Raw genomic sequence first — 26,438 nt, 5'->3', positions numbered from 1 at the left:
CAATCATGACGATGACACTATGTTTTGTTATTTTTCATTAGATCATTATTATCAGCTAATAAGCGATACAAGTTCCATACACCAGAAACTCAACGTTGCATGTGAGTCGAATCAACTCGTGATCCTCACTAACATGGTTAATTTGTGATCCAATCGACACCAATACGTGTCGTTGCGCAATTTTGCACTGGTGTGCACCTCCAGAGAAACAAGTTTGAGGAGATGCACTTGGCAGACACCTTGCAGCTGGAGTCAAGCTCTCAAATACATTTAAGATATACTTTTTGTGTCTGCAATTTTAAAGGTGAAAAATTGTTTGATGGTAGTGGATTTGTCACACAATTATTTTCGTGTGAGTTTTATTACTTGATTCATTGATATTGATATTCATTGCATTTTAGCAAAAAAAAGAGTTCAATTTAGAATGCAAATATTTACCAAACAAATGATAATTCATTATATCGTTACCCAATTCACAAATACCACCACCCGGATGCAGCAGAAATCAGTCATGATTGAGGCTGCTGCAGTCATCAGACAGACACATAACCGAGTCCTACAACCGATAACTCTGAGAGTTTGTTGAACGTCCAACAGCGGAGAGGACAGTCGTCGCAAGCTCCAGGCAAAATCGTGTCTCATCATCACACATGAGCAGAACCAGCAGCAACCACAAACAAAACAAATCAAAAACAAGACGCCACTTCCAGCCCGAAAGTGTGTGAATAATATAATATACATTTGTCACCGTTGTGCTAGCTAGTCACATTTTGAATCGGAAGATTTTGACGTCTCAGTGAAAACAAAGTACACTTAAAACCCGATGGTTTGAAACGTTTCAGTTTGACAATTTTTAGTTTGTACCCCGTTGGTTTGACAAAATCGTTTGGTAGTTGGTGTTAGTAAAGGGGTGTCAAAATCCAAAAAAGACCCCAGTGGTTTGACAACAATTGGTGTCAAACCATCGGGGTCTTACTGTACAGTAAAACTCTGGAAAATCGAAACTTTTGTTCTAGCGCTGATATCTCAGTTGACATCGTTCATTTAGGACCAATAAACTGTCATTTTTTAATATGCAAGCAGTTATTTATTTATCAATATCATCAGATTAAGGCAAGATAAAACCACAATGACAACACATCGTGTACTCACACCACACTCTCGGTTGCTTACTCTTTTTTTTTGAGATTTATTTTTATACATTTAAATGTTAACCTGTTTCCAAACAAGTTTAGCGCTCTTTTTTTCCTCAAACAGACCTGTTTCACACACGTAGAGGAAAGCTTCACCGGCGATGGCTTCCAGTGCTTCAGCTCGGTGGCTCCGGTTTGTGATGGCAAATTTTCAAGGCCTTCAAGTCAGGCTCAGCTTAGCTTGGACGAAATGAGTGCCAAGTCCGGTGTGTGCATGCCTACGGCCGTGTTTGGAACTACAACCCACCCAGTCAATGGCAGCACTACTACAGCATCATATCAGCAGCAATTATTGGCGTTAGATGATTGCCGGCCCAACAACCGGCTGCTGGCGCGTGATGTAAATTGAGCGTGAAAGAGGAACATTATCGGTTTCGGACGGCCGCGTCAGAACACGTTTTGGGACATTCGAACACGGTGTCAGCTGACTAGAGTAGTGATTGAATAACGCTTGAAATGAATATATTAAGCAAAACAGGTGAATGATGGTTTGAGAAAATGTGATGTAAAATTGCAAACAAAAAGAAATTCAAAAACTTGGCGTGAAGCCCTCAACTAGTTTTGAAGTGCATGAGAAATAAATAAATCATCATCGAAAGGTATTTGTCTAGAACCCAAATGAAGTATAAAATAGTAGTTTATGCAATGAATTACAGAAATAACGAGTCGTATGTTTATCCAACAAAAACAAATTGGGAAACCACACCTTGAATTTTATTTTTTTGGTTCAGTGAATTGTTTGTTTCCCCGCTTGAAAGTAATAAGTGTCAAACTCCAAAAAATTACTTTAAGATTTAAGTACTGAAAAGTTGAACATTTCAGCCCTCAAATTAGTGTTGAAAAGTACTATTCAGTTCTGTTATTTTTGTGATAAAAAGTTTCGTATAAATTGAAATGTAAGTTGTTTCAAATCAAAATTATCAAAAATTTGTTTGAATTGTCATTTTAGTTTGAAAAATAATTTCCCATAACTTTGATACAAAAAATGGTTAATATTGATAAAAACAAGCAAGTGTCATCCGAGAAAGCATTAAAAATTTGTCTCACGCAATAACAAACCACTGTTGGTTTTGTTGAATAATCCCATTCAAGAAATCTGAACAAATTATCACCCAAAAGTTGATAGCTTTGTTAATTGTGTATTTTATAGAGTCCATGAAAAGAGAAATAAATTTATGTTGTCAAACATAATCCTCCCACTTTCTTTTGAATGGGGGAGTAAGCAACGAGTAAGCTATCTTAACGCACACTGTTATCGTCTGTTGCCATCAACAAAACGCAAATATCTCAGGGCAATTAGGCAAACTCCATTGTTTCCGCCACCACCAAACTCGACATCTCCCACAAAAACAAACAAACGCAATATTCATGCTCTCTCTCGCGGGAGACAATCAACTTGTTATCGCGACAACAAACCGCCCCCGCAAAACAGTTTTCCCCTACCCTGAAGGCAGGATATGGGAAGGGGAAAACAACTTTTCACTTTTCACTCGCAGAGCAGGGGTGTGCGTCTTTTTCCCGCCGGCTAGTACACTTACCAGTGTCAACTTAACGTCGCCATCATCTCGTTAGAAGTTATTCGCGTCGCAGCAGCAGCTGTGGTTTGTCCAAGAGTGGTTTTTTGGACTCTTTTTTGTAAATACTTATTTGCAATAAAAAAAACCTTTTCCTTCTGAAACAAAAAGAGCCATGACCTACAATTTTTGTCACTGATTACGGATTCGAGCCACGACCCCTTCTTTTTTTGAACATTTGAAAAAATACATATTTTTCAATAATCTGCATCCTGAAATCGACGCCGTCGTGCTAACTTGTCTTACGTCACTTTGAGACGTTCCGAGAAAACGCGTTTTAATTGTTTGACCTTGAATTAACAAAAATCAGAGCACGCAATGTAACAAATAACAAACACTTTTTGTGTGGTTGATTATTATGTGCTTGGTTGAATTTGGTTGCTGGAGTCCCGAGTTACAATTGAAAATGTTTACGGTAGTCTAGCTCATACCTGTGTCAAATGCGTTCTGACCTGAAATCCTTTTGGCCAATTGTCGCACTTACATCAATTTTCAGGACGCCGTATTTTTTTGAATGTTCAAAATTTGAAGGGGTCGTACCGCCCCTCCGTCACGAGATATAAAAAAAATTAGCTCGGTTTTGTGATCAGGAACAAAGTTTAATGCAAATCTAAGAAGGTTCGGGACAACTATTTCCGATTCAGTGTGATTTGGCGAAGTATTTCCCAAATATAAAACTAAATTTCAAAATGTGCTAAATGTCTAAACATGTTGTTATTGGATAGTAATTCACTATGTTTCCTCTAGTCAACTTTTCTTTATACTTTTTTATCCGAACGAACCTTTGAATCCATTTGGAACATCAATTTCTCATACAAGGCTCAATATAATTTTGAGGGCTGGTCATACACAATGGTCATGTGAAATTGGATTTTCTGATCGATTTGGTATCTTGGGCAAAATTTTGGTTTAAATTAGGAAAATTAAGGAAAAAATATTTGACTTTTTTAGTAAAAGATTAATAAGCAAAATATGAAATGAAGTTTTTTATTGTGTTATCTAATGTGCCCTCATTTTTTTACTCGCGATAAATGTAATCCGATGGTTCGATTTTCAATTTAAAAAAATTAACTCAAAAAAATCATTGACTTATGAGTTTTTCGGGTGTAATATCAAAATTGATTTTCCAGCACAGCACTTTTTCAGTTCCTTTTGGGGTCCTAAACAACTCCTGAAAGTTTGGGAACGATTGGTTTAGTCCTCACTTTGCGCAAAACTATTCAATTTTCTATGAGAATGTGTATGGAGTATTTTTTTTTTTTTTTTGATTTTGATATTTATTAAATCCACGTTTAACGCTACAACTTTTCCGAAGAGAGTATGGTGCTAGCTTGCCCTTGAAAGAAGATACAGCGTCCTCAAAACTCGTCTAAAACGTGATTTTCGAGCAAAAAACACGTTTAGACGAGTTTTGAACACGCTGTATCTTTTTTCAGGAGCAAGTTAGTTTTAGTACAGCGTAAAACGTGGTTTTTATATATATCAAAATCAAAAAAAAAATTCCCATACAAACTCCCATAGAAAATTTAATTGTTTTGCGCAAAGTGAGGACTAAACCAATCGTTCCCAAACTTTGGGGAGTCGTTTAGGACCCCAAAAGGAACTGAAAAATAGCTGTGCTCGCTAAATTTGGACAACTTTTTTTTTCATACAACCGTATTACCGGTGGGTCATTCCACCTAAAGTGTGAAAGAAAAAAAATGCAAATTTGAAAATTACCATCTCTGATTCTGCTAAAATTTGTTGAAAACCCTGAAACGACGATAACTCAGGAACCACAAATCCCTATTTATATTTTTAAAATTTGACCTCACCATCGTATTCTCCGGCCAATTTTACTTAAGAATCACTTATCGACAGAAAGGAATATGTTTCGTTCCAGAGATATCGAATGTTAAAGTTTTAAGTATTTGAGACTACCTAAATTAGCTTTATGCGCCGCATCTGCTAGAAGCACTCAGGCGCGCTGATCAATAACTTAAAAAGACAAAGAAGATTGAGGTTTCGCTCAAAAATCGCCAAAAAGTCGATTTTTCGGGAGGGTACAAAAATGGAAGGGGTGGTCCGATTGGGATGAAATTCGTGATTTTTGCATGTTTTGACAGTCTCAACAGCTCTGCTAAATTTGAACAGAATCGGAGATGGTAATTTTCAAATGCTGTTCCGCTTCAGATGGAATGACCCTTACTTCAAGTATTTTTAAATTCGGGGCTGGATTTTCAAATTAGAAAATTATTTCTTATTAAGAGAGCACGGAATTTTTTCAAACTTAAATTTTTTTTACCTTGAAAATCGAATCAACAGTTTCAGAGATATCGCGAGTTAAAAAATGATGACAGAGAGAAAATAATTTTTCAGAAAGTTTTAACTCTAAGAGACTGTCCGATGAGCAAAGTCAAAATAAGAACATTGTAGGAAATTTTGTCAGCTCTTAGAAAATATTTTTGCAGGGGTGAGAAAAACCAAACTTTAGTCAGAGCTTAACCTAGTAGACACGAAATAGGGGCATCTATGCTATTCCTATCGAGTTTCTTTCATAACATACTTCTTACCATTTTCTTGTTAGATCTTCAAGCAAGAACTATGGATTCCCAAAGTCTGCTTTCTCATCTCGATAAAATATGGCCTCGCTGCAATTCCCCGTCCAACTTTTTTGCACTCAACTTTTACAGCTAATATTCCCAAACGGCATCATTACTGTCACTCGTTGTAACACAGCTGCATCCACTGCCCTCACACTGTCGACCAAAGTTATAAACTTCCTCTTCTGTTCTGTTTTAAAAAGATTATAAGTTTCTCGGGGGAGGTTTTTGCTGCCGGCGAAGCACTTTTGAGTAGAATTTTGCAGAGCACCGAAGAAAGGTTAATGTTTCTTAGGGAGGAGTTGTCCCATTAGTACAGTTACTAAATGGCAGTCGGAACTTTCTTCCCACAGCATGGCTTGGACATTATTAGTTTTTTTGAGAAGTTCTTTATTCTATAGAGATTCCTATATGAATCTCAAAATTGTCACCTATATATCAATCAAATGTTTTAGAGTGTCTTTAAAATGTATCCCTATCTTTTAGAAATTTGTTCGAAATATGATTTTTTAAGCACCCTTTAGAAACCCCACAACCAGTTCAATAGGCTTTGCACCAAACCAATCAAAACGATCGATATACGTGAGTGAAACGAAACCATCCACAAACATGTGCGTGATGGGATGAACCTCTGTCTCGGTGTGCAATATTCAATTACATTTCAATTTTATTATATGCTGTCCGGTCTATGCCCTGTGGGCCACTACAAGTTGCAAATCCAGCACCACCTCATAGAGCAGAGGAACGACACACGCATTGGGAGGGAACAAACAACAACGTCAAACGAAGACGATAAACACCTCTCGGAGCTGGAAACGAGAACAAGTTCCACCTCTGTTTTGCAATCACCACCACTTCAGGGGTGAAAAGGGGCGTTCATAAACTACTTAGGACTTGGACTTGGACTTGGACTTGGACTTGGACTTGGACTTGGACTTGGACTTGGACTTGGACTTGGACTTGGACTTGGACTTGGACTTGGACTTGGACTTGGACTTGGACTTGGACTTGGACTTGGACTTGGACTTGGACTTGGACTTGGACTTGGACTTGGACTTGGACTTGGACTTGGACTTGGACTTGGACTTGGACTTGGACTTGGACTTGGACTTGGACTTGGACTTGGACTTGGACTTGGACTTGGACTTGGACTTGGACTTGGACTTGGACTTGGACTTGGACTTGGACTTGGACTTGGACTTGGACTTAATTTTCAAAAATAACGCTGAAATTCAGTTACGTAGTTTGCGAACTGATCCCCAAACCGTATCTATACGACTCTGGTGAAGAGAGGTGAAATAACAAGTTCATTAAATTTAAATCCGTCTGTTGTTGTCTGCAGAATCTGCGAGTTTGGAACATCCTGCAACATCCTCCGAAGCAAGGCCATCGCACAGAGAGCAAGGGTCATTTTCCGAGTGAATTGGCAATCCGATGATGGGCCGTTGATGGCCAGAGGGTCCACAACCACAAAGTGGAGACAACACATAGGATTGGTTTTTTATCTCTAGCCCACCCCTCCAGCTCCAAGACAAAGCTCAGATGGGATTTGCTTGGGGGCTTCGACAGTCGTTTGGATTGGAATTAATCCAGAACATCATGAACCAGAGAGTGCGTTGTTTTATGTTTGTTTGACGATGGCGTTTTATCGTCTAGGATTAAGTTATTTCCAAGGCACTGAAGATGAGAAGAGCTGTTTCAACAATACGTGAAGGTCAAGTCAATTCCGGCTAATTAAAAGAGACTTCAACTTTGATGGTCCTAGACAAATTAATTGTATGATTCATAATTTAGCCATTGTTACGGGCTAATCAATTCAGCAGGGAGGTGTGTTCCGTGTACATCTGCACCAACATTTGCTCCAGCTGTCCAGAGCAGAGCACGCTTATCGTAACCGCCCCACAAGAATGTGCCTCCAAACTGTCGTGAATCTCCCGGCCAGTCCCTCCATAGAGGAATGAGGAAGTAGCAGCGTCTGAAAATGATGGCACTGACGAAGAACTGATGGGAAATTTATACGACCTCTTCGCTCTCTGCAGTTGGCGTACAGAACCGGCCTTTCGTTCTAGAAGTTCAGCACCTCTCTAGGTAAAGGTAGCAAAGTGTGCAATCGGAAATTATGGGCCTGGGAGCTGGGCTGGAGAAAAATTTATACATCCCAGAAGAGGGTGGCCACTTCTGCTTCTGTGGCATCTTGAGAACATGAAAAATGCATTAAGCGGTGGAATGTTCTGCTCCCGACGATGTATCAACAGAAGCAGGAAGGACAAATTTTCTGTCACGAGTGCCTTTTTTTTTGCTCTGGAATGGAAAGCATTCTGAAGGGGGAGGAATGTGGGGAAAAAAGAGGGCGGCATTACCCGCAGTCGTAGAGCAAAACGATATTTTGCTCTGCAAAATGGTCACTGGATTGTGCTAAGGTACTTATGCTTAAAAAGAAAGCACTTTGGATTTTATGTTCTTTCGCATATCCTGATTTGAGACAATGTTACTGAATATTCAACTCCAGAATTCATATTCAAATAATGGCCCTTGATTAATAATCTGTAGGGTTAGTGAATTTTTACGATTTCACGGATAGCGTGAAATTTCACAACTTCACCGAAATCCCGTGGAATTCAAGGATTTTTGGAAATCATTGCACAAAAAAAAACAAATTAACAAATACTCCATCGTTTTAAGCGTAAATTTGATAAGTTTTCAATCAGATGTCGTAAAAATTAGTACGCTAAAAATAATAATTTTCATTGAAATAAAAATTAATGGAATAGATGTATTTAGCATTTATGGATACTTTCTGCCTAGAACAAAAAAAAACTAATTTGATATTTTGTGTTTTTTTTTTTTAGGGACAAAACAATATATATTTCTGATTAGCTCGAAATATTAAGTGAAAATAGAAGTGCAATCAGCTTAAAACAAATACATTTCCCTGCATTTATTGACACTTTAAGCAAGATAGGTTTTGTTCAAAAACATTTTAAACATTAGTGGAATTTCTGTGAACACTATTGAATAACGTTTTGAGTGCCATTCGAGGTGCCATTTCATTATTAAGATAAAATTCTAGAAGAAAATTGAAATTTCAAACTTGGTTTATTCCAGAATAAAAAACCTGAGCTTAGTAATGTTACTTTAGTCGTGAAATTTCCCCGAAATTTTATGATTTGATTTGATTACAGCTTGAAAAATCTCAAAGCTTGGATGCTTAAGGGTAATTCTCTACCAACTCACACGAAATCGGGAAAAGTTGCCCCGACCCCTCTTCGATGTGCGTGAAACTTTGTCCTAAGGGGTAACTTTTGTCCCTGATTACGAATCCGAGGTCCGTTTTTTGTTATCTCGTGACGGAGGGGCGGTACGACCCCTTCCATTTTGGAACATGTGAAAAAAGAGGTGTTTTTCAATAATTTGCAGCCTGAAACGGTGATGAGATAGAAATTTGGTGTCAAAGGGACTTTTGTGTAAAATTAGACGCCCGATTTGATGGCGTACTCAGAATTCTGAAAAAACGTATTTTTCATCGAAAAAAACACTAAAAAAGTTTTAAAAATTCTCCCATTTTCCGTTACTTGACTGTAAAAAAATTTGGAACATGTCATTTTATGGGAAATTTAATGTACTTTTCGAATCTACATTGTCCCAGAGGGGTCATTTTTTAATTTAGAACAAATTTTTTCATTTTAAAATTTCGTGTTTTTTCTAACTTTGCAGGGTTATTTTTTAGAGTGTAACAATATTCTACAAAGTTGTAGAGCAGACAATTACAAAAATTTTGATATACAGACATAAGGGGTTTGCTTATAAACATCACGAGTTATCGCGATTTTACGAAAAAAAAGTTTTGAAAAAGTTACTTTTTCCGTTTCTCTTTGTTTCGTCGTCCGTGTCTGTCGCGGGTACCATGAATGGCCATGATCGATGACGACCAACTTTTTCAAAACTTTTTTTCGTAAAATCGCGATAACTCGTGATGTTTATAAGCAAACCCCTTATGTCTATATATCAAAATTTTTTTAATTGTCTGCTCTACAACTTTGTAGAACATTGTTACACTCTAAAAAATAACCCTGCAAAGTTAGAAAAAACACGAAATTTTAAAATGAAAAATTTTGTTCTAAATGAAAAATGACCCTTCTGGGACAATGTAGATTCGAAAAGTACATTAAATTTCCCATAAAATGACATGTTCCAAAATTTTTTACAGTCAAGTAACGGAAAATGGGAGAATTTTTAAAACTTTTTTAGTGTTTTTTTCGATGAAAAATACGTTTTTCGGAATTCTGAGTACGCCATCAAATCGGGCATCTAATTTTACATAAAAGTCCCTTTGACACCAAATTTCTATCTCATCACCGTTTCAGGCTGCAAATTATTGAAAAACACCTCTTTTTTCGCATGTTCAAAAATGGAAGGGGTTGTACCGCCCCTCCGTCACGAGATATCAAAAAACGGACCTCGGATTCGTGATCAGGGACAAAAGTTACCCCTTAGGACAAAGTTTCACGCAAATCGAAGAGGGGTCGGGGCAACTGCTGTGTGAGTTGGCGGAGAGTTACCCTTAATATATAATTAAGCATACTAAAATTTTAGATTATGTTCAACATTAGGTTTTGATGATTATATTTTCATTTTTATCGCTCCATGAAATTTCCGTGGAATTTTGTGTTTTCGGATAGAGAACCCCGTGATTACATTTTATTAGTGTGAAAAACCACTAAGCCTACTAATCTAGAGTCCTTTTCAATTTCTCGTGCGCAGGTTGGTTTTTACTACAGTTTAAGATTCTACAGCCATTCCACGTCAAATAGAATGTCTCCAAATCAAAAGTGCTCCGATTTGGCTCAAATTTGGAGTGGGGGTGCTTTGGCCCAAATATATAGACCAGTTTTTTTTTTTTTTTTTTTTTTGGTGATTAGGGTGGTTCTATCCCAAATATTTTCCCCACACATTTTTCAAAAATTCATTTCTCCGGAACGGCTGAACAAATTTCGGAGCGCCGCAATTCAAAAGAAAGGTTATTAGTTTGGCTTTTTAGGTAAAATATGTTGAGGTCAAAAAAAACCAGCTGAATATTTGAAAAGGTCCTATGAAAATTTCATTTGCCGATTTCAAGGTCTCGGGACCAAAGAGCCCATGTCTGAAAATATTTTTCCCTGATTCCTTGTGATATTTTACATAACATATAAAAAATATGATTTTTTTAACATAAAAACAGGGGTTTTCGAAGCGCCGCGCGCAAAAACGGGAAAAATGACGAAAACGGATTAAAATCTACTTTTTTCACTAAAACTGCGATAACTTGACAATTTTAGCGATGACCTATACATGTTTGGGTACCATTTTTTTTTTTGTAATTGAAAGACGAACTTTTAAACTTTTGGAAGATGCTCAAAATTTAAAGCTCTAAATATAGAATATTTATTGAAATCATTTTCAAGAAATTATTTTCAAAAAGCTAAAGTAAGAAAATATTTGGAAAATTATTATTCTAACCAATATTATTCACCTAGAATAAATACTATCAAGCACAGAAGGTGGTATAAATTATTATCATAATAAGCAAACAAATTTAACACTATGAACTGAACAGAGTTGACTCCTTTTTTTAAAATGATCCCTAATTACATACCTCTAGTGAATACCTCTTACTACACAAACATTCGCTTAATTCAAAACAAATTCACGCTTTGATTTGCGAGCTGCCGAACGGAAAAGGGGTTGAATATTTATACCTCAGGATGTGCGCGGTGGTGGATATCCCACTTTTATTGAGTTCAGTGTTTCGAGGATGATGCTGTCGCTGGGGCGTCGCTCGGTGCCAACTTCTAGTCGCATGAGCCAAATCGTAATTCACTCAAACGTTTCATTCACTTCCTTTGGCATCGCGCCGTGCCGTCGTCGTCGTTTTGACTCAAAAGTCAAGTTTTTCACGCTCGTGGTGAATGAAAAACCCACACGCTTGGATGCAACTTGCGCACACTTCCATTCAAGAAACTGGCGTCGGAGAACGGTGAAAACATCTGAGCGACGTTGAAAAGTTGAAAGAAGATGCAGGGAGGGCTATTTTTAATGCTAAAAATAGTGTTTAGAGTTGACTTAAATTAAACATGTATGGTTTCAAATAAAATTTATTATAACATTATTTTTCATAGTATCAATTATTCTGGGGTTTTCGGAAAAAAATATCAAAATTTAGCATCCCTAACTCTAATTTCAAATTCAAATAAAACCACGTAAAATTTCCCCAAACAGGAACCGACTCTTGGCCAACTTAACGACCCGCAAGTATTCCCGGCTTGGCGTAAGTTCTTCTTGAAGTATGCATTTTGGTACCGAGCACTTACTTAGTCAAAGAAATCCCGTGATTGATTTATTGAGATGGAAAATTCGCTCTACACGATCAACTAAGCTAACTTAAATTTAGGTGATGATTACTCAAATTATGAAATTAGTATTTTAAATTATATTTCAACCAAATCCATGAAATATTTCAGTAAAACATAATTTTGATTTTTTTGTCAACATCACTCAAAATTAGCGTGCAAAGTACGTTCTTCCGACGACGCAGATGTTTTCCATTTGGGGACGGATCACTGTCTGAGGTGACACTACCGGTGTGTGTCCGTCCGCGCCAAACCGAAATGTGATCGTCAGCGGTGCGCGGTAGTTTTCCACTCATTTTCTCAACAAAACTAGAGTACAGAATACGAAGGTTGACCCTTCCTAGGCTGAGCGCAGCACGGGCAGACAAATCGGCGAGTGAGTCAGAGTTTAAACTAGATTTATGAGAGGTGTTTTGATCTTTGTTTGACTTGATAGAAAACGCTTAACTTATTCTTTCCAGTTGAGCAATTTTCTACCAAAACCGGAAATGGATTTTATTTGTATTTTTTGATTTGGCTCAAACTTTGTGGGGGCCTTCCCAATGACCAAATAAGCTATTTTGTGTCATTGGTTCACCCATACAAGTCTCCATACAATTTTGGCTGCTGTCCATACAAAAATGGTATGTAAATATTCAAACAGCTGTAACTTTTGAGTGAATTTTCTGATCAATTTGGTGTCTTCGGCAAAGTTGTAGGTATTGTTGAGGACTTTTGAGAAAAAATAGGTACACGGAAAAAAATTTTGCAGATTTTTTTTATCAACTTTTTTTTCACTAAAACTCAATTTCCCAAAATACCGTAAAACGGGGTGACTTTGATAGCCGGGGTGACTTTGATAGGATTGCGATTTTTCCGCAAAATGAAGAGTACAATTAAAATACGTAAGGAATGGTTTACATACTGACCGTGGTAGAGAAGTGTTCAAAGTACCTCAAGAAGAACTTTTCATAAAATTTTGACAAGTTTAAAAAGTTAGTTAACTATAGTTAAGAAAATGTTGATGAATGTCATTATTTTAAACTTCTCAAAGTGTCATGATTTTCTCAATGAACATGATTTTTAATCGGAAAACGGAATGAATTTTCGGATTCTTTGGACAATTTTCCACTAGGAGAAGGTTAAAAAAGTTTGTAAATAATAAAAGTATGTGTTTTTAAAACAAAATTTAAAAAAAATCTCTAAATTTATAGGAAATTTCAGTTGAACCAATTTCATGTTAAATGTAAAAACTTGTGATTCGTGCTTTGAATTCAGTATAAAATGCAATATAAATCAATAATTTTATGAACAAAACTAGTTTTAACAAATTTCAGGCAAAATTCCGACTTTTTAACAATTTTACCTAAAATTTATATGTATTTTGCTTAAAAGCTTATACACTTAGTTAACTAAATATAAACATTGATTTTTTTTTCTTAAATACTATATCAGCTACTTTAGTGATGCTACATTTAACGTACAAATGAAGTTTGAACATCTTAAATATGATTTTAACAAGAAAAACTATGACTATCAAAGTCACCCCGGAATTCAAACTAAGAATTTTTAACGTAACTATTTTTCTAAACATTATTGAAAAAACTTTTTTACCGAAATAGTGCATGGACTTTGTGTGGTCTACCCCAGTACATGTTTTAAAAATAATAATCTTAAGAAAAACCTTACCTGTTGGAAAATATTCTAAAAACAAATTGAAATCCTATCAAAGTCACCCCGGTTTACGGTACGTATTTTTTGATTTTCGAGATTTTTTGATATGTTTTAGGGGCCAAAAATCCGCAACTTTTGAGCCATAGAGAAACATGGTCAAAAAATCTGCCGCCGAGTTATGAATTTTTGAAAAAATAGTGATTTTTGGAAAAAATCGAAGTTTCATGCAAAAACAAGTTTAACATAATTTTTTAATGCAAAATTGAATTTGCAGTCGAAAAAAAACGGAGCCCTTTATCAAAAAAACTGTAAAGTACATTTTTAATAAAGGGCTCCGTTTTCAAGCTATAGCCGGCAAAAGTTTGATTTTAGCGAAATATTTACAGTTTTTCAATTTTTAAAAATAGTGACCATGAGTGACCATTTCTAATTTTTTTTTTTTAAAGTTCAGAAAATTTGCTACAAAATTGTCTAAGAGATATTAAAGATTGGGCCTCAGGTTGCTGAGATAGAGCCGTTTAAAAAAAAAGAAACACGGAAATTGAAGTTTTCTTAATATCACCAAAACAACCCACCATTTTCTAATGACCATATCTCAGCAGCTAATGGTCCGATTTTCAATGTTAATACATGAAAAATTCGTGAAATTTTTCGATCTTTTCGAAAAAAATATTTTGAAAATTTTTAAATCAAGACTAGCATTTGAAATGGGCGTAATATTCAATGTTTGGCCCTTTTAAAATGTTAGTCTTGATTTAAAAATTTTCAAAGTATTTTTTTTCGAAAAGATCGGAAAATTTCACGAATGTTTCTTGTATAAACATTGATAATCGGACCATTAGTTGCTGAGATATCGTCATTAGAAAATGGTGGGTTGTTTTGGTGATATTAAGAAAACTTCAATTTTCGTGTTTCTTTTTTTTAAAACGGCTCTATCTCAGCAACCTGAGGCCCAATCTTTAATATCTCTTAGACAATTTTGTAGCAAATTTTCTGAACTTTAAAAAAAAATATATTTTTAGAAATGGTCACTCATGGTCACTATTTTTAAAAATTGAAAAACTGTAAATATTTCGCTAAAATCAAACTTTCGGCGGCTATAGCTTGAAAACGGAGCCCTTTATCAAAAATGTACTTTACAGTTTTTTTGATAAAGAGCTCCGTTTTTTTTTTTTTTTTCGATTGAAAATTCAATTTTGCATTAAAAAATTATGTTAAACTTGTTTTTGCATGAAACTTCGATTTTTTCCAAAAATCACCATTTTTCAAAAATTCATAATTCGGCGGCAGATTTTTTGACCATGTTTCTCTATGGCTCAAAAGTTGCGGATTTTTGTCCCCTAAAACATATCAAAAAATCTCGAAAATCAAAAAATACAAATTTTGGGAAATTGAGTTTTAGTGAAAAAAAAAGTTTATAAAAAAATCTGCAAATTTTTTTTTCCGTGTACCTATTTTTTCTCAAAAGTCCTCAACAATACCTACAACTTTGCCGAAGACACCAAATTGATCAGAAAATTCACTCAAAAGTTACAGCTGTTTGAATATTTACATACCATTTTTGTATGGACAGCAGCCAAAATTGTATGGAGACTTGTATGGGTGAACCAATGACGCAAAATAGCTTATTTGGTCATAAGGAAGGACCCCACAAAGTTTAAGTCAAATAAAAAAATACAAAAAAAAATGGTCGAAATCGGCCGATTTCGTAGAGAGTTGCTCAGTTCTATCACTATTAGACACATTCCGGCGTTTTAACGTCACAATATAAACAACAATATAAAGCTACAATTATTCAAAGTTGATTGATTTGTTTTAACCTTTTTTATTATTTTTTTTTAATATTTATATCAATATTAATATTTATATTTTTATTAGTCTCTAATTCATAATCAACGTAGACATTTTATTATTTTTTTTTGTACCTTTTCAAATTTCTAATGTTTAAGTCTCTAATCTCCTGGACATTTTCTCTGTATTGTTCTAATAATAAACGGATCATAAATAAACGCTAAAAAAGCAAAGTCCTACTTTAACGACCCCCGGGTCTTTTGTGGTCTCTGTTGCAAGTTTCTGCTAATTTCTAGGCGTCCGAAGGTTATGTGTGGTGAGTCACCCAAAACATATTTTACGCAAATGGACCGACGTTTTACTTCCCCATCCGATAGAAGGCCAGGAGGATAAGGCGGGAATCGAACCCGCGCCCCTTAGCAACTTAGGGATTGATAACCGAAGCCGCTAACCACCGCGCCACGAGGCCCTCGCTAAAAATGTATTTCTGGCTGGAGTTTGATTTGAAAAGGTCCTATAAACATATGGAATCCCATAACTTATTGAAGCTTTTTTAAAAAAAGCTCAAGAATTTGAAATAGTTTACAATATACTGTAAAAATTGTTTGTATAGAAAAATTTCAACTTAGGTACAGTTAAAAATAAGAAGGAGGTTACTTGAAAAAAAAGGTAATTGCTCAATTTTGTACGCTGAACAAAAATAAAAGTATCAAATTCCTAAATTCTAGGAATTATTGAGCATTTTGATACTTCCATTTCCAATTGATTTTTATTTTTCATAATTGGAGCAACACAAAATAGGGTGGATAAACATTTTGACAGTTTGAGCTATTTTGCATATTCTCAGGCTGACTTTTAGTTTTTCACAAATCTCTAAGTGTTGAACAAAAGCTAGTCTGTTAAAATGCTTATGCGTCCTTTTCAAATGTTTCCCCAGAAATATAAACTTAAAGAGGCTGTATCTCAGAAAAAAGTAATCCAATGTACAAAAAAAAGAAAATTATAGAAAATGTTATTGGCTTTCAAAAGAAACGCTGGGCCTTTCCTGATGTTTTTTTAATTGCAAAATTTAAAAAAAAAAATGAAAGAAAAACTTTTAAAATGCCTATATTTGCAACCGGTGCACGAAAGCGATAAAATTGTAAATTTATTTTAAAATCTTTCATTTACCCATCGAGGCTTACCGAGTTGGATGAATACGACAAGTGTTGAAAAAATCCAGTTTTGCAACGAGCTGCTTACACATTTTTTGATAATTCCGAAAAAAAACTCTTTTTGAATGGAATTTTAAGTCAAACTCATCGATCGCAACAATTTTTATTTTTTTATTTTTTTGAAAAATGTTTCTAATAGTGCTGAAAAATTCTACTTTTCAGCACCCATTTCAAGGCAAATGCTGAAAATTTCAAGTATCAACAATTTCCCCCTTATTTTTTGAGAAAATTTTGAAGGATGGGAGACAAAAATAAAAAATAATTATCTTTAGCCTTACTTTTTTTTAAATTTTCTATTACATAGTATTTCAGCTTTTACTTACTTTTTTTTATAAGCAATGCGATAGCCAAAAAAGTTAATATTACCCTACATTGTGACAAAATTACATCATTACGATGCGTTGGGTGCACATTTCCTCATGATAATTTATTACCGCGCCCAACTCTCATCACATCTAAATTATAATTCAAATAAGCATGTCAAGCGGATGAAAATTATATTTTTACCGTTGATATTGGGCCAATTTCTGCAGTCATGCCAGCCAAATGTGTGTACATAAATTTAAACTGAAATTGAAAGATTCTTTTTTTATTCTACGAAGCTACACCAAATCTAATTAGACGGAATTAGTGCTCTAACGCTGCTTACGTTTTTCAGTTTGCTAAATCACAGATGTTGCAAGCATCTGGTCTGGTTTCGTTTTTTTTAAACACGATTAAGCAAGGGACCATCCATAAACCACGTGGACACTTTAGGGGGGGGGGGGGGGGGGGTATGGCGATTGTCCACGATCCATACAAAAAAGTTTTTTTTGTATGGACAATTGTCCACGAAGGGGGGGGGGGTAACAGATTCCCAAAAAAGTGTCCACGTGGTTTATGGATGGTCCCCAATGAACCTGCGTGTATCAACAAAACGTTTGTTCCGTCCAAGTTCCGCCCATCGTGGTCACATAACGTCCCAAGTGGTCATATTAGTTAACCTAACTGTCTTCAAGGTCTCCAGTCTGTTGGCACGACGACCATAGGTGACGTGCCTGCCTGACAACAAGTGGAGAGCTCGCCGACGGACGATTGCGTGATAACACGCAAAACATCCCCCCAGCTTGTGACAACAGAGCGAGGGTTGTGATGGGTCAGCAATACGGGCTTTTTGGTGTCGTAATAATTGCCACCCAATCCGAGCCGAAACCCGGAACCGTTTAAGATCCGTCGGGTAGAATCACTCAAGAGGATTATTGCCTCGTTTAGAGGGGGGGTCCTATAAATCTACCGAGGACCCAGAAGTTTACACTTTTTGATCGAGAACAATGCAGACAGGTGGATATTCCCAAGCGTGCGTTGAACAACTTGTTGTGTTCAACTTGACAAAGAACCTCGAGTGAAACGGGTGCTTCTGCCGCGACTAGCAATGGTGTCTTTGTTAAGCTAGGTTCCAGTATCATAAATATCTTAATAAATTATACAGCAATTGCAGGCTCATATTTTGCACCCGAAGCTGGGCTAATTGTATTTTTGAACACGTCGGCAGTCGTCAAATGGTGGCTTCTTCCTTCCACTTAACAATATCCATTGCAATCAATCACATCTTGCAGTGCAATGTATGATTTGATTGGTTCGTACAATAATCCGCTTGTGAATTTTTAATACTCTGTCATATAATTTACATTTCACAGCCCACGTAGTGGAAGCAAGGGTGAGACAATTTACATACAAATAGCAAGGGATTTTACGGCGGAAGTGTCGTGAACAATCTTTTTATATTTCAAAAAATCTTTCAAATTTTGATTCAACATGAACTAACAGCTTCTTAAATTTTCTTTTATTTTGCAGATTCGTCTGGGGCAGTAAATGATAAGGTAAGACAATAAGACATGTTCAATGTCACATTTTGCGTAACATAAAACAGAAACACACACCACACAAGTAACCATCGGTACAGTTTGATAGTCAACTCAAATTAATTCACCCCACTGACAGGAAGGTGTTCAATAAAGTTGTAAACCTGCCATGAATGATCGATGAACGGGAGGACGAAACAGAAAATTGGACGTTCAATACATACTAGACTCGTCAATTAGTCACCACCAGGCACATATTGAAGTCATTTTTGAGAGAGTGAATGTGGTAAAACAAATTCACTTTTACACTTTTTAATAATATAAACTCGTAAATATTGGTGAGCTAAGAGAAAATTTATCATTCTGCTACAAAATGATTCAGACTTTCCCTAAATTATGAGAATCTTAATTCTAATCCAGTACCGTTAACCGGGGTGACTTTGATAGGTTTGAGATTTCTTCGCAAAATGAAGAATACAAATTCAAAACGTATGGAACAGTATGGAATCACACTGAGAAGAAGTCTTCATAAATTTTAAAAAGTTAGTTATGAGCGAGTCCACGAACAGAGCATACCCATTTGTATGGGACGTCGTTTGGACCTCACCAATCTGTCTGCAATTTTCCGGGATTGTTTGTAAATATAAAACATCTGGGTAAAATATGAGCACTCTAGGTCAACGGGAAGTGGGACAAATCGGGACATAAAGTTTGAAGGTTCAAAAACGTCAAAAATCTTTTAAAAAAAGCTGTAACTTGGGCATAATCTATTGTGTTTTATATGTTTATTGGTCATTCCAGGTCAACTGGATACACTTTTGGACTCGACCTTCACCGATTTGGACCCAACTTGGAGGGAATGTTCATCTATCGATAGTTAACAGAAATCCCAAGTTTAGTGCTGATTGGACCTTCCCTCTATTTTTGGAACCGCCCTCTTTTTTGACAATTTTTTAAAAAAACTTGTTTTTTCTTTTAATTATAACATTGCAATTATTTGAGCAAAAGACTTTCTGCAGGCTGCATTTTATAGAAAATTGAAATTAACTTTTAAAAGGCCCCCATTATAATATTTCAACGTTTTAGTTTTAAAATTCAGGTATGACCAATTCTTTAGACTTTTATTTTTTTTTTATCACCATCGTATTCCTCGGACATTTTTACATTATAATCAATGTAAACCTCAAACTAAAATGAACTATTGGCGAGAAACAGCGATTTTACTGAAAAAAATTTGATTTTGCGCAGCACTCTGTCCTATGTCCTATGAATTTTAATCCGAAATAAGATTCTCACATATAAAAACCGAACTATGCGGAATTCATCCTTTTTTGTTGAAAAGTACACCATGTACTTCCGAGTGCTTTAAGGGGGCATCTGGGACTACCGTCTGAGACTGATAACTGCCTTACCCAACAGTTTAAAATATCAAAGTTAAAAAAATCTTCGATGCACATTTATTGAAAATCAAGTTCGTTTCCTAGGATGCTAGATGTCACCAGAAAAAAGCAGCTTCTTAAAATTGTTAACGATAAAACTGTCGAGGCTCGATAACGAAAGTTCAATCGTTATCGTCGGGACGATAACGATAATCTATCGTTATCGTCGGGACGATAACGATAATCTATCGTTATCGTTATTTCGATAATTAACGATAATGGACGATGACTGATTTCTAAAATCTATTAATTCGAGAACATATTTTTTGAAACTCTAGTAATTTTAGTCTAGTAAATAATAACGATAAGACTATCGCCGATAGAATTATCGAAATAACGATAACTATTACCGTTATCGTCAGATGAAAACATTATAGATAAAATTCGATTAACAACCTTGCAAAACATAAAAAAAAATCTAGTTTATGCTGATTATCAGAGCAGAACCACAGCCTCTTCTAAAAAATATTGAAGGAACAAAATTCTCCAACGTTATAACGTCACGCTACATATTAACTCGTAGAACAGCAACCGAAACGTTAAATCGTTAGCCCCAAATTTAACGTACTTTCAGAATCTGTGAGAATATTGAGGTGTTGTCTTTGAAATTTCCGAGTTACAGCAAAAAAAAACTGAAAAAAGAAACGTTAAACCGTTGTAACATCACGGCAGAATGTGTCATTAACTTCTTATCTTTGAATTTTTGAAATTTGAAAAACCTTCTAAAGAGTGATACAACATTTCAAAATTCACCTTCGCAATAATTTCGGAGATGGGAGTTTAGGTGTTAAATCACCAATAAGAAAAAATATCACAAAAAATATCATCAAAGTGTTCATGATTCAAATAAGAATCCACGAAACGAAATTCTAACATGAATTTGACACCCCGTTCGACCCGATGGTCATTCTTCTTCAACACGTTGCCCGATGACCACACACCACATTACTGCATATAAACCTCAACTCTGCCGAAGAGAGCTCTAATGACATGGCAACTTTATCTATCCCCCATTCCGCGTGATTCCACCACAATCTGGACACATTCCTGCTATATCTTCAACACATAATACGCATCCACACACTCTGGTGTAGTAAACTCACCTAGCCGGTCCAGTTCAGGCAGCCGTCGTCGTCATCTACCTCCAAAACAGCATCTCATCGCGCCATCACGCCAACAACATCATCATCATCATCAGCGAAAGTGCAGAACTCGAAAAGCGGGATTCGAACCTGGCCCACAGCACCGCGAACGACATAACAGAAGCAATCAAAACAAACCTCCTTCCCCGGATTTCTTCCCCCACTGGTCAGACTCGGTGCCAATTCCGTGGCTATTGGCCCTGGCTGGACCCACGCGCTCAATCCCGTAAGATTCCCGGCCTGGTGGGTTCGTATAAGAGCGGGAGCCGGTCGTCAAAAGCGAGCTAGCTATAATAAAAACAAGAAATTACGCCATCAAGACCGGGTGAAAGAATCTCTTGGAACGAATTACATAATAATAGGAATCCCATCAGACCTGCTTCTTCGGTGTGGTTGTTGAAGTTGTCGGAGTCGGACATTGCAGTCGCCGCCGCCGTGTGATCAACCGCTACATGATCGTAAGCTGCGCGGTTAGACCTGAGGAGGAACTGACCGATGAGCTTAAGTCATCAGCTCGAGCACGGCTACGGCGGCGGAGTGATTAAGATAGAATGGGAATGCTAAAATAACATATAAATTCACGTTATATCCGAGTAAATGGGCCGTTCAACCTGCCACCGTGGTGGTGCCGTGGAGGGCCCTTGAGTGGACCCACTAGCTCTTACAACCTGTGCAGCAGCCGGACCGGGATCAAGTCTGGGTTCGTGGTTGTTTCTAGAGAAAATAGTGACGATACGTTTTTTCAACTTGCAAAGCGATTGAAACGTCATTCTTTGCTGAGTGTTCTGATGTATCGAATGTATCGTATGTGGGAGCTCGGGCTGTATAACCAGGTCAAACGGTCACGGTCAAGACGGGGCTACAAGTTTGAGATCAATCAACTGATTTCTTGAGTGAGGTGTCAATCCATTAACTTTAGAGTGTGATTTAGAATTGAGAGTTTGATTCTTATTCGAAACTAAGGATACGCTTTTTCGTGTAAGATACATCCATGTTGATAAGCTCTAAATATTTTTCAGAAAAACTGAAAAATATTGATTTATTGTCTTTTTTCTCAAAACGCTCATAAGGTCACAGAGACATACCAATCTTTTTTTTGTATTAATGACAACGTGTTACCAATTTCCTCAAGGTTGATTCAGAAGGAGTTGAATATTTCGTAACGCTACTTGTATAGAATTTGGAATTATCTGCGATAATTAGTTAGGTAGGGAGTTGTGTAACGTAATATTAGAACTAACCTTCATCTTGTTTAGGTTTTGATAAAGGTAAAACTATGTATCAAATGGCTAACATTTGCGAACAAAGCATATATATTTTTAATTTTATATTTTATCGATGTATTTGTAATTGTTATTGTTGAAGGGCAGTCGCGGATAAGGAGCGGTTGAAGACGGTCGCGAAACAGATAGCTCCGTAAGATCTTTTTAAGCTACCCAAGGCCAGAGGCCTTCTGCATTGTTCTTTTGAACAAAGAGGATTTGATCAAAAAGTGAAAAAATGGAACGCACCCAGAAGAAAAATACAATTGGCTTCGAGTTTGAAAGAGATGGCGTAATGCCGACCTTGAAAGAGGCTATCAGTTTTCTGGTCAATGACCTGAAGATAAAGGATACGGAAGTGCATTCGGTCTATCTGGATCTCACAGGTAAAACGTTTTTCGTCAAATTTATTGACGAGACCACGCTGAAGGAAGTAACGCTGCGATTGAAGGAAACGGAACCCTTTAAGTATGCAAATGGAAAGGTAGTGCAGGTACGCGTGGCAGCAGCTGATGGGTTCTTCCGTTACGTGCGGTTGTTCAACCTACCTCCGGAGGTTACAGATTCGGACATTACCAAAGTCATGGCAAAATACGGCACAGTACGCCAAATGGTTCGTGAAAAGCTACCCTTGGAACTTGGCTTCGACGCCTTTAGTGGGACTAGGGGTGTTCACATGGAAGTGAAGACGGAGATCCCGCCGTCGCTCTTTATTGGCCATTACAAATGTCGAATCTTTTATGACGGACTACGGAATCGCTGTTTTGTCTGCAGGCAGGAAGGGCACGTGAAGGCTGCATGTCCTTCGAAGGCTTCGGCTTCACGAGCTACAGGTGAAAGTGGATCAAGTAGCGAAGTTCAAGGCGTAACTGAACATGTGGAAAACCTCATAGTTCCACTGAACGTAGCAGTGGAGAACCCCATCGTACCGAACGGAACAGTACCGAGCATCGAGGATTCCAATTTCTTGAAGGAAATTGCGTTTGGTGAGGATTTTGAAGATGAACTCGGGAAGGAATATGGCGAGAATGAATCCGAAAAAGAATGGACGACAGCAAAGAAAAGAGGACGGCAACAAAAGGATAAACAAGAAGAAAGCGGTTCTGACTCCTCAGAGCCAGGGAAGTCCAAGGTTTCTCGAACGCCATCACTTTTAAAGCTGCAGTCGGAATACAACAGAAAGTTACGGAGTGGAATGTCAAAGTGAATATTAATTTTTCTTTATTTTTTGTAATGTAAAAAGATAAATGAAAATAAATAACCTCATAAACAAAAAAAAAAAAAAAAAGGTGTTATATTTCTATAAAATGGTATTTTGATGTTTTCAGTTTCCAAATTTGCTCAGCAGTTCAACACACCTTGATTTTTTTTTTTTTTTTTTTTTTTATTTTTTTTTTTATTTGTTACCGAACTAGATTATTGAAAAATTGACAAAGTAGAGATTGGCAACCATCTGTTTAAAAAAAAAAAAAAAAAACAATATTTTACAGAAAATTAGTTGTAAGTTTTACTCATGCAGCGATTCCACAACAAATCAAAAAGCGAAGCAATCCACTTTAACGACCCCCGGGTCTTTTGTGGTCTCTGTTGCAAGTTACTGCTCATTTCTAGGCGTCCGAAGGTTATGTGTGGTGAGTCACCCAAAACCTCTTTAACGCTAATGGACCGACGTTTTACTTCCCCATCCGATAGAAGGCCAGGAGGATAAGGCGGGAATCGATGCTCCGTTTTTTTGTCAAATTTGACCTGGGAGTTTGTCGCTCTCTTCATCATTTTTTAAGGTACAATTATCGTATTTCTATGGATGTGACGAATTGAACTGATTGAGACATGGTTCAGCACAATATTTTGATAATGTGAGCAGTTCTCTACGAAACGGTATTTTCTCTTCAATTTTGATTTTTGTGTTTTTTAATCCGACTGAAATTTTTTTGGTGCCTTCGGTATACCCAAACAAGCCATTTTGCATCAGTAGTTTGTCCATATAATTGTCCATACAAATTTGGCAGCTGTCCATACAAAAATGATGTATGAAAATTCTAAAATCTTTACCTTTTGAAGGAATTTTTTGATCGATTTGATGTCTTCGGCAAAGTTGTAGGTATGGATAAGGACTACACTGAAAAGAAATTATACACGTTATAAAATTGTTGGTGATTTTTAATTTCACTCTTTGTCACTAAAACTTGATATGCAAAAAAAAACACTATTTTTTTCCTTTTCTGATATGTTCTAGAGGACATAAAAAGCCAAATTTTCATCAACCGAATTTTTTTTTTTAATCAATACTGATTTTCAAAAAAATCAAAATACTGGTCACAAACATTTTTCAACTTCATTTTTCGATGTAAAATCGAATTTGCAATCAAAAAGTACTCTAGTGAAACCCACCATTTTCTAATGTCGATATATCAGCAAATTATGGTCCGACTTCAATGTTAAAATATGAAACATTCGTGAAATTTTCCGATCTTCCAATCTATCACAAAATGTCATTTTTTCTAATTATTAATAAATTCATGAAAGTATTGGATTTTCAAAAAAGTTTTTTATTTGTAAAAAGCTTTGATGGGATCATCCATAAACCACATGGACACTTTCTTTGAAATGTTCAAATAATTGAATTTATGCTAAAGCAAGATGATTGATGTTGATTGTGTAAAACATCTTCATAATCTGGAAATTTCATAAAATTTAAGAGTGTACTTTAAAAACTGTTTAATTTTTTAAATCGCTAAAATAGTCTCTCATTTCCCTAATGAGTTCACGTTTTCTATTTTATATATATTTTTAAACAAGCTCAAAGACAAAATGATTTTAATCATTGTTAAAACATTTAATATTGCAATGAGCGAGTTGTGGCGCTATAACCACGGCAAATAGTGTCCAGGGCATTCGTGGAAATACAATGTCCCATCCCAGAGGGTCCCGGAGTACCAAACCTTCTTAGCATGGTGCTCCCAACGAATACAACCAAAATCTCGGAGCGTATGGTGGTGTGTCCCCACGCTTCTTCCTCCCCCGTCGATTCAGAATTGTGTTGTTGTTCGAACACTCAGTGCTCAAACTCAACCCAATTACGAGTCATCTCTGCGATACGACTTTACGCAGTAGGCCTGGCCGCTTTAACGCTTGTGATGTTTCAATGCATTCCGATGCAATGGCGCACTACAAATGTTAATAAATGACAAGAAGAGTGCTAGGCGTCATCTAACCTAAGGCACTCTCCAGGATCCCTTCGAAAGATTGGCTGCGCTAGGGTCTGATTAGATTAGATTAGATTAGATTAGATTAAAACATTTAATATTGCAAAATATTATACTAAGTTTAAAAAATATATTGCTTGTTAAAAATGTTACATATTTTTAGGAAAAACATTCGAAATTCTGTCTTACATAACTAGATTTTTACAATCGAAATCATCAGTTAAAAATCCATGAAACTAAAATTGGAACATAATTTGTAAATTTGCTAACATTTTATCAAAACTTGTTTCAAAAATAAGTTTTTCTCGAATTCTGTTCTTTTCAGTTTTTCCTTGAACAGCAGTTGAAAATGGATAAAATTTTCGAAATCAAAAAAAAAGATTGAAGCGGCAATGATTTCAGAATTGAATATAAGCTCATTTACTATCCAATTAATTTTTATTTATGAGCAATGTAGTAAAACTTAAAGCTATAAGCCCATTCATCAAAGCTGTCAAAGGCAAACTAATAGGAAATTGGACGAGCTTTCCGGTAAATATATTTATGAGACTTAATAACCAAGTCTGTCATATAGAAATTTCCAAAAATCGTACTATTTTTTCAACAATTTTATTTTTAAAACCACTGAATCTTCACAAGAATTCGATTTAGGACAATGGTCAATAATGAGACATTTATGTAAAATTGTTTGAAGAATAGATTCCCATTTCGGTATTTATAAAAAAAAATGACGACCACTTTCCTAAAAAAAACATTTTTATAGGAGAGACATCCTGCATTTTTCGTGACTCTTTTTGAAACATCTAAGGCTATTTCCTCGAAAATTTTGAACGGAAAAAAATCGTGACGTCACCTTTAAATTTTACTTTCAAGCGTAAAAATTGAAAAATCTCATAGAAGTGGCAAGTATTTTTTTTATGTTTTGCGAAGAGTCAGTCCAATTTAATACAAGTTTGTATTTGGCCACTTTTTGATACGATGCAACGGCTTCGAGATACAGTAATTTTTGAATTAAGAATTACAAACATATTTAAATAACTCACGCCCTTCTCAAATGTCATTCTCGAGTGCAACTGGCTCCATATACACAAAAAGGCTTTTGTAAGCATAGGATGTTTACATAGTTTCATTTAAATCGGAGAGGGTCGGGTACAA

At 36.2% G+C, this 26,438-nt stretch overlaps 1 protein-coding gene across 5 annotated transcripts in view; it reads left to right on the top strand.

The window, feature by feature from the left end:
- Positions 1-26,438, top strand: part of LOC120412535 (mucin-17-like) — a 171,454-nt gene that overhangs the window by 87,216 nt on the left and 57,800 nt on the right. For all 5 annotated transcript variants that reach the window (XM_052708426.1, XM_039573031.2, XM_052708428.1 and 2 more), the window contains one exon: positions 18,227-18,252. In XM_052708426.1, the coding sequence (XP_052564386.1) occupies positions 18,245-18,252 (8 nt within the window). In that variant the 5' untranslated portion in view covers positions 18,227-18,244. The remainder of the gene's footprint in view (positions 1-18,226; positions 18,253-26,438) is intronic.

Source organism: Culex pipiens, chromosome 2 (assembly GCF_016801865.2).
Source record: "Culex pipiens pallens isolate TS chromosome 2, TS_CPP_V2, whole genome shotgun sequence".
NCBI classification, from domain to species: Eukaryota; Metazoa; Arthropoda; class Insecta; order Diptera; family Culicidae; genus Culex; species Culex pipiens.
This window is presented reverse-complemented; position numbering and strand designations above follow the sequence as displayed.